Source organism: Daphnia magna, linkage group LG1 (genome assembly GCF_020631705.1).
Source record: "Daphnia magna isolate NIES linkage group LG1, ASM2063170v1.1, whole genome shotgun sequence".
Taxonomy (NCBI): domain Eukaryota; kingdom Metazoa; phylum Arthropoda; class Branchiopoda; order Diplostraca; family Daphniidae; genus Daphnia; species Daphnia magna.
The window spans coordinates 15,823,492-15,840,132 of record NC_059182.1 but is presented as its reverse complement, the minus strand read 5'-3'; the positions used below and the strand labels follow the sequence as shown (position 1 = coordinate 15,840,132).

The 16,641-nt window shown below is 39.7% G+C and overlaps 2 protein-coding genes and 1 long non-coding RNA gene across 5 annotated transcripts; 1 reads left to right on the top strand and 2 right to left on the bottom strand.

The window, feature by feature from the left end:
- Window positions 1–268: 268 nt before the first annotated feature.
- On the bottom strand, window positions 269–6,948 carry LOC116929939 (protein kibra). Of its 2 annotated transcripts, none has more exons than XM_032937291.2 (15): window positions 6,210–6,948; window positions 5,606–5,715; window positions 5,336–5,539; window positions 5,064–5,223; window positions 4,647–4,903; window positions 4,094–4,587; window positions 3,735–4,032; window positions 3,361–3,667; window positions 3,211–3,297; window positions 2,943–3,141; window positions 2,684–2,888; window positions 2,387–2,619; window positions 1,740–2,321; window positions 1,539–1,672; window positions 269–1,474 (listed from the first exon to the last, which is right to left on the bottom strand). In XM_032937291.2, exons 1-15 carry the CDS (start codon window positions 6,332–6,334, stop codon window positions 976–978), a joined length of 3,894 nt encoding a protein of 1,297 aa, XP_032793182.1. In that variant the 5' UTR covers window positions 6,335–6,948; the 3' UTR covers window positions 269–975. The 2 variants fall into 2 exon arrangements, with proteins under 2 accessions (XP_032793182.1, XP_032793235.1); XM_032937344.2 differs by having other exon boundaries at window positions 2,390–2,619; window positions 6,210–6,814.
- A 2,524-nt stretch (window positions 6,949–9,472) lies between these two features.
- On the top strand, window positions 9,473–12,006 carry LOC116931763 (dnaJ homolog subfamily A member 2). Of its 2 annotated transcripts, none has more exons than XM_032939432.2 (9): window positions 9,473–9,632; window positions 9,755–9,849; window positions 10,044–10,330; window positions 10,387–10,467; window positions 10,523–10,656; window positions 10,759–10,901; window positions 10,976–11,116; window positions 11,184–11,369; window positions 11,434–12,006. In XM_032939432.2, the coding sequence occupies exons 2-9, from the start codon at window positions 9,781–9,783 to the stop codon at window positions 11,623–11,625; spliced, it is 1,233 nt and encodes a 410-aa protein (XP_032795323.2). In that variant the 5' UTR covers window positions 9,473–9,632; window positions 9,755–9,780; the 3' UTR covers window positions 11,626–12,006. The 2 variants fall into 2 exon arrangements, with proteins under 2 accessions (XP_032795323.2, XP_045023788.1); XM_045167853.1 differs by having other exon boundaries at window positions 9,475–9,632; window positions 9,706–9,849.
- Window positions 12,007–12,099: 93 nt separating this feature from the next.
- On the bottom strand, window positions 12,100–16,365 carry LOC116932560. The gene is made up of 3 exons (XR_004399553.2): window positions 15,864–16,365; window positions 12,332–12,968; window positions 12,100–12,229 (listed from the first exon to the last, which is right to left on the bottom strand). It is a non-coding gene; the product is annotated as an uncharacterized LOC116932560 (long non-coding RNA).
- Between the last annotated feature and the right edge of the window lie 276 nt (window positions 16,366–16,641).

Below are 16,641 nucleotides of genomic sequence, written 5' to 3'. Positions count from 1 at the left end.
AAATATTGTTTTAAATGCATGATTTCGATTCAAAATTGAACGAGAATCCCAAAAATCAGCTTCATTTTTATCTGGGACTTATAGATTTTGAGTTATTTAAATAAAAGTTGGTTGGGCTATAACCACTTTGATTGCGGTTTATTCAAAATCTGCATAACTAACGGAGAAACTAATATTTTATTTGGAACCTTATCCAAGTCAAAATTTTTAAACTGACATTTTAGAGAAAGTCGGGCTTAAAAAATAAGATAATTTTATCATGTAAAAGTTCACGATCGGTAGTATTTTATTTTTCGATACTGTACAACGGTGACAACAAGAGCACAAAACGCTTTGCATCAAAAGAAAGATTTAAATATTAACATAAGTTACAAATGTAAACGTACGAGAGAAGGCAACAACATCATTTTTCGAAACTCAATTCGTTTTTAAAGGAAACCCCGCTTCGATAGAGGAAGAAACGTGGTTTGGTGGGGGTTTATAAGGCACGTGCGCTACACACACGAATCAACATTAGGATTCAAAGCAATTCCTTTGAGAGAATAATGAAAAGCAGCATGTAAACAAGTCAGTGGTAATTTAAAAAGGAAACGAAACTTGAAATTACGTCACGATCTAAATTCCGAATTTATATACAAATTTTGGTGAGCACGAATTGTTACGCTAAAACTACTTTGGGGCTGGAGAGAAAAGGCAACACATAACAATGTTTGGCGCGTTGTTCACTTAAAAATTAAACATGATCGAAAAATATCTTTTAATGGATAGCAAATAGGGAAATCTTATTCTTTTTAAACATTCGGTTCGATCGCCATTGATTTCTTTAATGGTCCAGAGATTTACAATTTCGTTAACTCTCTAGTTGCAGAGATTCGCTTATGGAAAAAATAAAATAAAATGTCACAACCCCTTTCATACGCAGGCCCAAACGTGACCGGAATGAATCCACTCAATCAGGGCTTCTGATTCTGCCGTTTAAACCTCAACCCCCAACTCCAAGTCGTAATCAAATTCCATTTTACGCTTTACGTTTGCGGCAGTTGGCTCGGGCATTGGGCGGGTTTCTTGAGCAGTTTGGACTTTAGAAGAGACAGGTCGAGGCTTGAGTAATTCCGCATGTCTACTATCGACGATGGGAGCCTGCTGCTGCAGCTTTTGTAGCTCGGCCAATGTCAGCCTTCGTGAATGAACATCCCCAGTTAAATGCTGCAACCGCTGAAGTTCAGCAAGCGTCAAATTCCTGACTTCATGACTCCTAAGCTGGGCCAATCTCTGCTCCGCGATTTGAGCACTAGTTAGACGAGGTTTTTGCCCGTCGTCTAACGGTTCGTTTTTTTGGCAATATGAATCTCCAGTAGCTTTGATGTCATCTTGGATTTTAGCGTTTGTCAGATATGATTCTTCATCATCATCGAAGGGATGTGTAAGAAACGAAAACGACGAATTGGGCTTGGTAAAGAAAGCCATTTTTTCTCTGGAAATGTTCCGAGTGAAACGTTAGAAAGGATTCTTGGGATTAGCCGTTATTAGTTACTTACTTGAACGATATGACATCCATTTGACCTTTTCCGGCCTTGCTCTTTCTTAGTCTATAGATTTCTCGCGAGGTTCTTCGTACCAGCTTCTCTAATTTACGTTCTTCAACAGTTTTTTCTTCTTTTCTTTTCTCCGCCTAACGAAAATATAAAAAATTAGCAAAAGGACTATGGAAACCCTCTTCAAATAGATATATGACATACATGCTCCAGCAACGCTTGAAGGCGGTCGTCTTCTGACAACCATGCAGGTAAATCTTGATTACCAAGGTACCTGGCCTCTTCTAGCCGTCGCTTCAATTCCCGCAGTTTGGATAATTCTTCTTGCAATTCTTGTAAACGCTTGTTTTGAGCTAACAAGTCCAGTTCCAAATCCACCGATGTCCTCGGTGGTAAAGGAGCTGGATGGCGTGATTTTCGGTGCCTGGAACCTTTGCTGGAGGCGTCAGCTGTAACTGGGATTTCTTTTATGGGTCCTGTCTCACCAAATGAACTTAGTGCGGCAGCACTGGCTGCCAAAGAACTAGCCCGCCAACGGAGAGACCTCCGTTCAACTGAGTTACGCTGGAAAGGACCGCGACGATAGAGCGGCATAGAGCTATCACTATCGCTGCGATTCAAACGACAAATGTACTCAGCACGGCTAGCGGCAGCACTAGGTGAGAAAGTTTGAGAGCGCTTGACTAAAATGGCTCGATGATGAACGCCGTCTACTCCAAACGGTCGTCGTAAAACACCCCGATCGGGTTGAAACACACACTCAGTGTTGGTGCCTTTATTAGCCACCTGAAACATAATCGATATTTAGCTTTTCATCTTTAAAAGGCATTTAAAAAAAAAAAAAATCTAACCACCTGAACAGGTTCTACAGCATATACTCGTTCTTCTTCTTCTCCCTCTTCGTCTTCTTCTTCAATATCGTGTACAGCCTGCTCCAGTACTTGGTCGACAAGGTTTTCCTGGCTGACGCTTTTTTCACCTTCAGTTGCTTCCTCATCTGTTTCACTATCTTCAGCATCACTATTTTCTTCATCTTCACTATCAGTTCCTTGTTCAACTATTTCCAGTTCAGACATTGGACCACCTATTAGAGGTAATTAACTACTCAGCGGAATGTAAAAGGCATTTTCATATATTCGTGTTCTCACGTTGATTTCGAGTCAATGTCGAAGGCTGTGATGACACGATTGTTGACTCGTCACTGCTTTCCTCCTTAAGCCCTGTTCCAGTTTCACTAGCTGCGCCAGACAGGGGATGGCTGCTAGAAGAGAGACATCTAAGTGCCAGTATATTATACCACTTGACGGAATTAGTATCGGGTCTAAAATCTGCCAGAGATACTTGGGCCCATCCCTGTGAAAAGAACTGTAAGTTCCGATAGCTATTTAGCTGTAATTGTTCACTCACCAAACACTCTTCATGGGAATCAGACGTGGCAGGCCGTGAGTACACGGAAATTTGCAAAGTTTTAGTGTCAAGTTTCGTTGAAGCTACAGCCAAGCGGAAGCTTTCGTCAAATACAGCTTGTGACAAATCAGTGATAGACCTCGTGCAACAGGACAATGCTGCTTCAACCGGGCAAGGGAGCAATGTAACCTTGATACACCTAAACCGTAAAACAACGGTAAAAGGTTATTCAAGACTTATTTCCGTTAATTAATGAAAAAATGCTTACACTTTGTGACCATTTTCAATTAGAAGAGCAACTAAATTTCTCGCTCTTTCTATGTTTACGTGCAGAAATTCATCTGCAAACGCGTATCTAGATATATCAAAGGAACAAATATTAATCAAATTGAAATTGATCAATGAAAAGTCTTTGTACCTTAAACCAACTTTGACTTGAGCTGTTTCTAGATGAGAGAGATTCGAGGATGAAGTTCGTCTGGACGATGCATCGAAAACTCCGCTATCTCCCGTCACTGACTCGCAACTGGCTGATGCTGAGACTGTTCCGCAGTCAGTTCCTTCACTACCTGACGTCATATTTACAAACCCTTGAGCTTCCGGAATTGGTGATAGACCGCTTAACACACCAGATTCATTCGACCGTTCCGAAGGTAATCGGTGTTTAAAAGCTGGGCCGTTAAATAGCAAATCAGACGAATTTGGTTCGTAACTAACTGCGCTCCCTTAAATATTGTAAAATAGTTTTATTCGTTAGAAGTTAATATTAACATTGAGTAATGATAAACTTACCTGTTTGGTCGAAATTAATACAACTTAGTAAATTAGACGGTGCAACCAGGTTAGCGTAAATAGCTTCCTGCTCTGACGTTTGCATGGAGACTGAGTTGGAACTAATATTATTGTTTTCGCGATTGGCAAGAAGTCGTTCCACGCGGCGATGTAAATCAGCCATGTTAACAACTGGTGTGCCAGATAATCCGCTATCTCCAGGTGTATTAACATGACCAGGCAAGGCCGCATTAGCCATGGCAGAGTATTGCGGAGGTCCGTAAATGTCGGTAAAGGATAATACAGATGATAAGGAGCCCTAGAAATAAAAGATGTATCGATTAGATAACATCTAGCTAGAAGTTTAACATCATAATTACTTTTGATGATGCGTGACTTCTTGAGGACGTCGAAAGAGATCCTAAACTCGAACTACTTGACATGCTCAAAGTGCTGGCAGAAAGTGAACGAAGCTGCCCTTCCAAGAGGGCTACATTACGCAAAGCTAGTCTCATTGATTGCAACAAGATTTGTTTTTCTTCGTGTAGTTTAAGCCTATCGGCTATGGTCCGATTGGATGCTTCCAACGCTTGGCTAAGATCTTTCTCAAGTCGCTGAATTTTGGTTCGAACAGATTCCATTTCTGTTTTGGAGCGTGACCTCGGTGCAATGCTGCGTAATTCACGTAGCAATTGCTCTTTCTCCTGGATTAGCAAAAGTCGGTCTTTATCCGATTCACTCTGTCCAGGAGCAATTCTGTCTTCGAGTTCTGCCATTTTTTGTTGCAAGTATTGCAAATGTTTTCTTGCTTCATCGTACTGTAGACGAGTTCGTGCCATCTCAGCTAGGCGTGTCCCAATTGGGGCTGATTCTCCTGTAAAATAGGGGATTTGAAGTGAAATGGTTTTGGTGATATTTCTTCCTTCTCCCTACCTGACAAATCTGTTTGAGAAGCAGTGCTAAACTTCTCCTGTGGCAGCGACAAGGTTGATAAATCTGGTGACATATCGTTGTTCAGCGGCTTTAATCGGGTTAAATCGTCGCGCAACCGAGACAAGGATGCCATTAATTCTGCCTTCTCTTTCTCACCGCTTGATAACGAGTGCTGAATGTTCCGTAGCTCAGCCATAATAGCCTGAGCTTCTTGCAACGTGTAACCACAAGGCAGACTAGACAATTTGGTCTCAGCTCTGACGTTAACATTTAAGTCGAAGAAAACAAAAAATACAAATAAAAACAAAAAATTAATAAATAACTAAATTAAATAAAACACAAAATGAATTTAGAACTGGTGCTTCGATCGACAAACATAACAAGGGAAAATGTTTCTCTTTCAATAATTTTACTTACTGTGAAAGCATATCGATACCACGTTGCTGATAGGCGAATTCAGCTCTGGCAACATCTAAATCCCGACGTAACCGGGCCACTCTATTTTTAGCTAAAGCAACATCGGCCTTTAACAAATCCGGATCAAACTTGGTGCTTGACCCACTGCTAGTGGAATTCACTGTGAAAATAATTTGTTTACTTTAACAAGCCAAAGAAACCGGACAAGAAAACCAAATAAAACGAAACTTTCTAGCAGCCAGATGTTACGTCTTTGGAAGAAATTCACTTACATGACGTTCGCGAGGCATCGAGCCCCGTGTAGGCATGGCGTAGTAAATGGAATTCATCCTGTGCAATTGTTAATCTTTGCTGTTTGATATCCAAGATCTCTTTTTTGGCTTCAAGGTCTTCTTTGGCAGTTTGAAGATATTCTTTTAACATAGCTTCTTGGATAGATCTCCATTCTAGACGAGGATCTTCCAGTTGGTTGGTCTCTGAATAGGGAATAAAAGATTACTGCACAAGATGTTCTTTTTAAGTACGCTTATAGTGTCTCTTACGGGTAATATGGTTTGTGTAAAACGGTCCAACCTGAGAATCATAGGATTCTTCCCAACCCAAAGGTAATTCATTTCCAACACAATCTGCAAATGTTTGGGGTTTTATCAACCTGGATGAATAAAAATAAGAAAATCCAAAAACAAAAATTGCAAGCAAAAAATTATTATGAGTGTTTGGCAATAGATAAACATAACAACATGAATTTCTAATCAAAGTTTCAAAATTCCAAAGCCTTCTTGTAATCGAATCTGTAAGAATTAAATCTGTTCTAACTTGGTTCAACTTAACTCCAATTCACAAAAAGTCATTAGGATTACAAGCAAGATTATAACGGTGTAACACATTTTATCGACAAAACAAGGATGCAATTGCATAGCTCAGGAATAATTCTATTACATGTTATGAACATTTTCAATGGGAAAATTCAACATGAGGGAAATAGAAATTCAACATGAGTGAAATAGAAATCCAACCATAGGAAATGCTGTGCATGGATTGACATGCATATTAGCATTCCAAAATCGACAACAGGTCTCAGCATCATTTGATGGATGGGGACAAGTAGTGCAATTTCTAATATAAAGTATTAAATTGTTAACAAACCTGTCTCTTGGATCGACCCAAGTAGTTTTCTTGCTATTATGGTCAATAAAGTACACTTTGCCATCGTAATCTCGACCAAGCTCCCATCCTTGAGGCAAAGGTATCTCACCATTACGCTTGGACATGTCGATGGCAATATTTCGCACAAAAATACAACAAAGAACAGATGAAAAATCATTCACTAAAACATTCACGGTAAATTTGAAGCTGTTTTTGCACTAAAATGTCGAATGTTAACGCAGATTTCTGAGCTTGAATCAAGACGTCGAGAGTTTCATTTTGTAGATAGCAGCGCCATTTTATTTGTGACGTCATTGGAATGCGACCCATTATCATAACACAACATTTTTCTCAGAGGTTTTTAAGTTCGTGTTACACAAAATTTGCAGAAAAACCCAACAAATAATCACCGTGGCTCAATGGTATAGTACTGTAGAACAATTTTCACAACACTTTTGTGACGAAAGATGAGCTTGACGTTCACAATTTCTAAGTTATGCCAGAACACCAATTCAGATGAAACTGTGCGCATTCCTTGCTGGGGAAATTCTTTTCCTTCAATGTCCCAAGGAGATGTATACAAGGGGCCTTGTAACCCTGGAACTCGAAGCCAATAGTTCCCTCCTCCTACGGAACAGCAGATGTCGTTGTTCTCAGCAATAAAATTGGGAAACGCAGAATTTTTTAGCGATAATAACGCACCAGTCGCCAAATGTGAACTGAAATTCCCGGATCGAAATGACGCATGCCTTTGAAAATTTGAGCTCTTTGTTCCCGCTATCAGCTTTAATTTTTCACCGGCCAAACGGTAATTATTTTTTTAAACAAGCGGTGATAGCGCAATGCATTTGTGCTTAAAAGGCAAATATTGGTGATGAAAATTTTTCTCCGAGAAAAAATTTAGCATGGGGATTTACGGCAAAAAGCCACTCGGTGAACAAGCTTTGTGATCTTTTATGGAAACACTTCATTGGCAAGAACATTGCTCAGTAGAGGCTCGAACAAGAATGTAAAGAATGTATACAACGAACTTTTTTTTGCATTAAAACTACAACAACGAAACGTTTTTAGAAAACGGCTTGCTTCGTCAACAGGAGGCTCGTGGTAGACAAAAAACATTTCAATAATCTGCCAGAGAACATTGTGCTGGCTCCAAATATTCTGTGAGCATTTTTATACAGCAGTTTTCATCATCAAAATGCAAATAATTTGAGGTTACAAATGGATTAATTTCGCAAAAGTAATGGCCTTCTGCACGTACACTATGTTGTTTTATCGAACTCATTTGTAGTTTTGAACACAAGGACCAAAATTTGACTTTTAAAAGCTTATCAAATGAAGACTGTATATGCTTCTATCTCTTCGTTAGATGTCAGAGTTTCTATTTGAAAGAACTTTACGCTTACGGGGGGGTTAAGGAAACACATGAAATTTCTTTAAAAGCTTAACAGTGTCACCGCATTTCACATTTAGCAATGTGCACAAGGCTAGAATCTTGTGTTCTGCTCTTCTGCATTCCATAAAACCCACTCGAGTTTAAAAGAAGCCTGAGCTGGTAAAACTAATAAGCTACCAGGCTTTTTAATTGACGCCGGGGTCGTAAGCTGATAATCTCCCTTTCCAAAAGTGTGTTGGAAAATGAGGGCCATTGCCAGAGTCATAGATTAGATGATCTAACTACTCCTGTACGGCCCACGTCACTTTTCGCACGCTTCGCTCCCTCCGATTGACCTGCACCAAGCGGATGTTTAACTGGGAAAGGATAACGTTTTGCATTATAGTGCATCAGATCTCCGCATGGTGCAGGTCAGCCGGATGGAGCGAGTTTATGCCCATAAAAATCTGGCTTGCAAGAAGCAGAGTCATAGAACGGATTAAACGTGAAGTATGTGTTGGCTAGATGGTGAAGTATTGAATCGTTAAAAGACCGGAAAAGAATCGATTCTTTGGAAGGCCCTATCCTTTAGCATTGGCGTATTTATCGTCTGCACGTTAAGACGCCGTCTCAGAGACCTTGTTGCAAACCTGGTACAGCCACCTTATGGAAAGTCCAACCAATGCCTTTTTGCCCTAAAGCGTTCCCGAGTTTGATCATTATTATAAGCGCCGTGGCGGATGTGTTCGGAAATTTTCAAAGAAAGCGTACTGTTGAGCCCGATCAAATAATTCCAAATAGTCTAAATATTTTCCTCTTAGTATAAGTTACAATCTTTACTTGCTATTTAATGATACTTAAATAAGTTTATCTCTCTAATGGCTCCTGATTACATTTTCCAGTAAGTATAACCAGAGTCATAGAGGGGATGTTTCGTTCACTGCGTCGACTTTGGACATAATGCTTGGCCGTCAAAATTCTGGTGGTGGCACCTAGTGGATCTGAACTGAACTATATGTCAATCCAAGGCTTGCTTGTACCAAGATATTAAAAAAGAGGGAAAACATAAAATATTCTTTAAATTTTGCAACGGTTTTGATTTTCCAAGCTAAATTCCAGCTACTCGAGTCTTTTCTTTTGCGTTTTTCCTTAGCTACTGTGCTGCCTTCTGTTGTGTTATTTAAAAACTGAAAATGAAAATGCTTAAAAAACCCTTGAGAACTGACGAACAAGCCTTAAGGCCAAAGGCGACGCAATAAAGAACTATCCCTCTATGACTCTGGTATAACGAAACGAACAACTCAACAGATGGCAGTCAAAACAATGGTCAATTTGATATTTCAGCGCTTTTCAATTTCGTAATTAGCTTCACTTTTGGGGAAAATTTTCGAGAGGGGGTGTTTCCCTTGCGGTGGCTGTACCAGGTTTCTATAACTCTGCTATGACTCTGCCATTGCCAATTTGCCATTGAGCAGCTCTCGAGAAGAAGAAAAAAAATGGCAACGGCGCTGTAGACGGGTCCCTTTATGGATAAGGCCGCTACGCCGCTTATCTGCAACGAAAAGAGCCAATTTCGCTAGTCATCCATCAAGTCCGAAAGAACCACATAGCGGCAGGACAAACAGACTGTATTTCGGTCAGTGGTTTATCATATTCCCTGAACTTCTCGGATTCTTTTGTTCAAAAAATTTTCGACGCTTGGGCCATTTTGTAAGACTAACTTCTTGCAGTCAGTTAAACTAAGCAATATACGAGTTTTAGTGTGGTAGACAGACAACGATAATTTAACTACTGCGCAAAAACATTTATAATTCAAAATATTACCGCTACGTGACTCTACTTCCCTATCTTAAATGAATGTGATGGTTGGCATCGCGCGTGGAAAAAAGAAATGTGTGCAACACTGCAACAGTATGATATAATACATATATCTCAGTTCCCTTTATCATACATTCGTGTGGGGGATCCGGCCTGATTTATAAAGTGGACCTTGTCTTTTTACCAGAAGTACTGCAATCTTGCACACGGTCGCCTTGCTTCGATTGCTCGTAAGTGGTTAAAAAAATATCTTCACCAAATTTTGTGTTTCGAAATGCTCTTAGTAAATTTTCTGTACTTAAGTCTTTAGGTTTCTACTCCCATATAAAACCTAACATTCTTTATTTGAAAGGTTGTGTATCAGGAAAGAAAATCACCATGGCTGACAACGCACTGTACGATATTCTCGGTGTTTCCACCAAAGCCACCGATACTGAATTGAAAAAGGTATATTACATATTGAAGTCAGGCAAATTTCATTTAGTGATATTTAAATTTAAAAATATGTCTTTGCACTTGAAATTATCGCCGTATTGATTTTTCACGGTCATTTCTTGGCATGTCCAAGAACAATGGCCACTTACCTAGTGCTTTTTCAAGAACAGCTGATTCATGGCAACTCTTTATCTCATCACTTACAGGCCTACAGAAAGCTAGCAAAAGAGTTTCACCCAGACAAGAATCCTGAGGCTGGAGAGAAATTCAAAGAGATCTCATTTGCCTATGAAGTACTCTCTGACCCCAAGAAGAGAGAAATTTATGACAGACATGGGCTTAAAGGATTACAAGAAGGAGTTCATGAACATGGTGGTTTTGGAGCAGATGACATTTTATCCCATTTCTTTGGTGGGGGTTTGTTTGGAGGCATGGGTGGTGGTGGACGAAGGAAGGCGCGTCAGAGAGGTGAAGACACTGTTCATCCTCTAAAGTAAGACTTATCAGTGAGATAGCTTATGCCTCTATTTAACATCTCTTATTCTTTAGGGTCACTTTGGAAGATTTATATAATGGAAAGACTTCCAAGCTCCAGTTGAGCAAAAATGTTATATGTTCTGTGTGTAGTGGGTAAGTAAAATTGAGTAATTTTCAGAAAAACAATTGTTAAAGCCTGTTCCTGTAGGCAAGGTGGGAAACCTGGGGCCAATGTCACTTGTTCAACATGCCAAGGTCGTGGAATAAAAATTTCATTAAGACCTCTTGGACCAGGCATGATGCAGCAAATTCAGTCAGTGTGTTCAACCTGCAATGGAGAAGGTAACAAAAAATTATTATATAAATTTGTTTTCTTTTGGTTTTTTTTTTTTTTTTAAGCTTAGCAGAAGCAAACTTTTACTATCCACTACTACTATTTCACAGGTGAAATGATAAATGAGAGGGATCGCTGCAAAGCCTGTAAAGGGAAAAAAGTACAGAATGAAACAAAAATTCTTGAAGTTCATGTTGACAAAGGAATGAAGGATGGACAAAAAATTCTGTTTCGCGGCGAAGGCGATCAACAGGTGTGAATGTTACATTATTCTTGTGCAATGGCATGTAGCCAACATTCAATATTTATTTACTTTTCGTTTTAAAGCCTGGAGTTGAAGCTGGCGACGTAGTTATAATTTTACAACAGAAACCCCACGAAAAATTCAAGAGGCAGGGTGACGATCTGTGCGTGATGCACACCATAACGTTGACCGAAGCGTTGTGTGGATTCTGCTATGTGTTGAAGGTATGATGCTGCATCATTTCCCTTATGGTTCTTGTTATTTTAACAACGGTGATTGCCACGTCAATAGCATCTTGACGGCCGCGATTTAGTCATACGACAAGCACCAGGCAACGTTGTCGAACCTGGTAGTACGAAGATGGTACCCGGAGAAGGAATGCCTCGCTACCGTAGTCCTTTCGAAAAAGGAGAGTTGTTTATCAAGTTTGACGTTGAATTTCCTGCTAGCCATTTTGCTGACGAATCAACAATTATGGTATATTGGCATATATGATCGATCAGAGTATTTCATCGCCAAAATATAATAATTTGTAACGTAGGCGATCGAAAAGCTTTTACCCGGACGACCCGCAATCATTCCACCATCTGGGGAGCACGTCGAAGAAGTTGACCTTCATGACTACGATGCTAACGAACGTCGTGATGGAGGCGGTGGGCCGAGCAACGCGTACGATTCGGACGATGAGGAAGGAGGTCAATCTGGACCCGGTGTACAGTGTGCTCATCAATAGAATATGTCAGGGGAAACAAGTCGATCTTGTCCTTCGTTTACGGCTATTCCCTCTCCCTTTATATTACAAAATTTCAAAATCCAATTGAATTATCTTAAATTGAAAACAATCTTAAAAACGCTTGTCGTTCTGAAAACATTTGTTCGTCCAGTGTAGCAGAATTCAACGCAAAGAAGTGGGGGTCTACTGTGCAAGTGTGCAAGCTTACTATCACGTGGTTAGGTGAATTGTACTGCTCTTTGTGGCACATAGTGAAAGAACAATCAAGATTTTCTGTTTTCCGTTTGACATTGTACTCTGGGAGTCTTGGCTGGTGTCCCCCTATTTCGACCGACACCTATCTGGAAACATGAACACGATAATAAACGTGGTGTCACTGAAGTTACTACGGTCCATTATATGTATTACCTTTATTAATTTATTTGTTTATTTTTGGTTTCCTTTTTAGGAAATATTACGTAAATTAGGGAAGGGATTATGTTTCAATTCTTAATTCGAAAAATTGAAAGTAGATGCAGCCTTTTCGCAATAGGTCGTATTTGAAAATCTGGTCAGACGATGGATAGTTACGTAAAGCACCACAAATATTCAATTCGATGGTGGCCTGTTTAAAAAATATTTAGTATTGTGCTTCGATACTACCTCATACACGTAGGAGTCATCGTATTGTCTGATTGAAGTAAACAAAATTCTAATTTTAATTTACCTCATGTTCTTTGTATACGCAGTGTTGAATATAGAAGTAACATATGGATGCAAGGCGTTCGGAAAGGATTTGCAAAAATAGCAGAGAATATAGGATTTGTGACGAAGTTGTGATTTGAGGAACTCGACTTGGTGGTTTTAAACAGTAAACCTTGTTGATGGCTGGCAGTTCTAACGCTCAGTTATGCAGCGAACTGGGAAGCCAGTGGAAGTAATACTGTCACATACTTGGATTTTCTATATTGTTCACCACAATGTAAAATCTTGGTTGAGGCCTTTTGGAAGGAAAGACATTTGATTCTACGGAAACCTTTTAGTTAGTAACCTCACCGACAACGACGTTGTTTTAGGTTTAAAAGGATGAGACGCATATGATGTAACTAACGACAATGGGGCAGTCAAGGAACATTCAGTTATTTACATCCACGTGAACCAAAAATGCAAGTGTATAAAACACAAATTTAACAAAATTATTAACGACAAAACGAAATCATTAAAAATTTAACACGTACAACAATGTACTTTAACAATGTTAGAGTAAGTTGCACGTTTTGTTCTCCTTGAAAGGATTTTCAGAAGGGGAGATGCCAGTAACGAGCACGTCTGTCTTTTGGTGTTCTTGACAGTGCTTGATTAACCTACAAAACACCAAAAAAGTAAAGTTAATGAACTGTTTTCTGATTTTTGTTTTACTTAAAGCATCACTGCACATTTATTTAAACTACAAAGTCATATTGAGTATAAGATGAGCGTCATTAGACCTACTCATATAACAACATCAAAGTGATTGATATGAAAAAGAACTGCCAACACAGGCAGTCCCTACCCTTTGCAAGCTAGAGGTAAAGTAATCTTCCACAAACCTCCAAAGGTTTAAAATGTCGGCATTCGATTGGCTTGTCTCTTTCATCTAACTAAGACAAAGTACGTTAACACCTTTTTATTGCTTTAGCGTATTATACCGTATTCATTCTGTGTGTTCGGTGCATATCGAACTCAAACAAAGAGAAGAACGAGGAAATGGGAAACCCAAATAGATAAAAAGAAACGCAAGGAAATTTAACGTGTTTTCCACGTTTTTGAATGTGTTTCTTCAGGCTATTTTACAAAGAAATGCAACATTAAAAATAGAAAAAAATAGCACCCAAAAGACCAGTCGGGAAACATCAAGAAGCTCTTCTACTACTTCGATAGATCATAGATGCTTACTCATTTGTTGCAACAAGCACCGGCTTCACAAGAAAAACAACAAAGATATCAATGGGAGGTGATCCCCGGTGATCCCAGCCGTATAGCCTGCCTACCATCTGTTACACACTTGCTCACAATCATGTGTGGGGCTTTGCCGACAATGTAGGTGTCTCATCATCTAGCCTTGATTGGTTTTCTTGCCGGAGTTATCGAAACAACGACGGCCTGATTAATGTTTAATTGGACGGTCTTCTTACATCTTTGTTTTGCTGCATCTCCTTGTCGAGACGCTCTGTTTTTTTGGTTGTTGGATCGTTAGTCCCCAAACGCTTTGTTGGCTAATTTGGTATTGATGCGGACTCAAAGGAAAGGTGATGGAGGGGAGGGGAAAACATAGGCGTGGAATATTTGAAGGCCTTCTGTTGATGACGCTAGTGGCCTATAAATCACGCTCTCGCTGTAGAAAGTGCCGGCATATTGAAACGGCGGACCCATTTTGAGATCCAGAATGTTGTTAATGTGTTCGATGAAGCAATCGTTGCTTGAAGATCGAGAGAAGAGGCCTGACTCGTTCGCGAATCCATCAGTGCCATTACCGTATACCCAAAGAAGAACAGAAGTGGGAGAGAAGTGAAGACTTTTCAGGAGACATAGCATCGTTCGACTGTTAATTAAACTGTCACTCAAAACAAAATAAGGACCAACAGCCAACTAAAACGACAATGAAGCCTGCTGATGATTTAATGAAGTCCCGCTGTTCTTGCAATCCTACGCAACAACCACTTTACACTGATTCTCTGTAAAGGTTTCCAAGAAAAACAACATCTTAGATATGCAATTTGCTTAATTTTTTCAATGGATGTTTTCTTTTGTAAAAAATGCGGTGTAGCGTTTCGGAAATTGCATGAATTGTTACAGATGAATAGTTATAAATAGCTCGAGATCTTGTGGCATGCATAATGTGAAATTCTCAAGTATTATGGCAACAGGTGAGCGAATCAACATTTAACGAAAAGGGATAGCAGTAGACTATCCCTTGGTAGCAGAATTTCCTCATAGCGATACTAGTGGTAAGCAGTTTTGATTTTTCTCCTCTAATACCTTCCCACATTGTACATTACTCTTTCTTCATAACTTTCACAAAAGAAAAGAACCTTCCCCTTTTCTTTTTTTCTCATTCTCACCTAGTTATAATCAAAGCAACAAAAGGAATACTTTCCTTCATCATCTTGTTGCCACGTAACTCTGAACGACATTTCAAAGAGCTTCCGTGACAGGAAGCGGCCACCGCAATGACAGTTACTTGTACGAAAAAGAGATTACTCTGGAGTTGTTGAAGCTTTATTCCAGCTGACAGTCTGATAGAAATGGATCCATCAGTCTTCGAATGGCTTGGGCAAACATATGTACGTGAACACGTTGCGCTCTTGGGTGCTTCTGAAACATACGTCTTGAATGTAAAAATAAAGCTCTCAAAAACAAATAAGGCGTTGTATTGTGTAAATTTAGACCTGACATGTTTGTCCGGCTGCTGCTCGCTATGTGGAGCATGGTTAGTCCTAAATTCTAACTGTTGCGCAATGCGCTACAGCTGGCCATCCTATACTGCACCTAAAAACGTATCCAAAATGAGCCCTCTCGCCGGCCAAGTAAACAAACGTCCTAGCTAGCTTTTGTTATTCATAACAGAAAAAATATTGATCTGGCTAGGTTAATCGATTGCCATTCGTCCACTACATCGTGTTCAACTTAAAGTCCTAATACGATCGTCCCCGAAATAAACTTATCTCCCTTTACACGTCCATTAATCTTACTGTAATCGCAAAATGCCAGTCTTTTCAGCTAATCACATTCAATGAACGATTCCACCAGCAAATTTAACTGCCATTTCCAACTAAAAACCCAACCCATTATCCTGGCTCATTAAGGCTGTCACGTAATTTATTGATACATTTGTTTAACAATTCCTTTGATGCGAGCACATCTTTTGTCATTGTGTCGGATTACTTGGATCCAGGCCCTGTTGTTCTGATCAATGGTAACGAGACTAGTCATAACCAAGGCTTTTGTTGACTTGCTGACTAACATGCCCGTCCGTCCTAAGGGCCCAATCAAAACTCTGAAAAGATTAGATGTACTAAATAAAATCTCACGAATCCGTCTATCAGGGTTCGCCTTTCTGTCCATTGGGTACATCCGCCATTAAGTTTTATCATAACCCACCAGATCTTCTGATTAAAACAGAACAGGGAAGCCGAATGACTGAACTTAATTAATTGATTACCGTGCTCTTAAGATCATCTAAATATGAACTAAAGTGGCTTGCCAATTGTTGTACTTACTCTTCACAAGCTTGAGATACTGGAATTCTTTGCACGCTGGCCTCCTGGCGTAATTGCGTCACTTGTTTTTTCATGGCTTGAACTTGAGACATCATTTTGTGGCAAAAGAAGAATATGACCGGTTTTTAGAATGAAAAATGGTTTGCCGTCTTATCCGGTGTAGTACACGTAGCGTCGTTAATTGCCGTCAGCTCCGGAATAGAGAGATGTAGCTCTGCTGTCGCAACGAAGCCAACTGACAGATTCTGATTTTGTGGCCGAAGGATTTTCCTGCTCCCCGTTCCTCTTCTTTTTCAACCCTCCGGGAAGTGGTTGTTTGACTCAGTCTCTCCTCGCTTGCTCACTCCTCTTTTCTCGACAGGATGCAACAGCTCAGCGCCACTACAACGCATGCGCATGACTCGTCCACAATTTTGCCCATCTTTCAAATTTCGAACCCTTTCGTTCAACAAGAGATAGAGTAAAAGTTCGCAACATGGTTAGCTCGTTATCTTTGGCCATGCATTCGGAAGAATCATTATTTGTATGCACTGTTATTCATTTACTGAACTTTTCCGTTTCACGACCAAGGCTTAATTTCAAACATAATTAAAGTAGGCTACCTTCCCTAGTTGAACAAAAGTTTGAAATCAATTATAAACAATATTCGTTCAACTTAAACAAACGATTCGAAGCATTCAAACTTTGTGCGTTAAAAGAATTTTTTGTATTTTTTTTCAGTCCGTCAACATCGTTATGACGGCTGCCAACTGTTGACTCAATTTCATCGTACTATTTC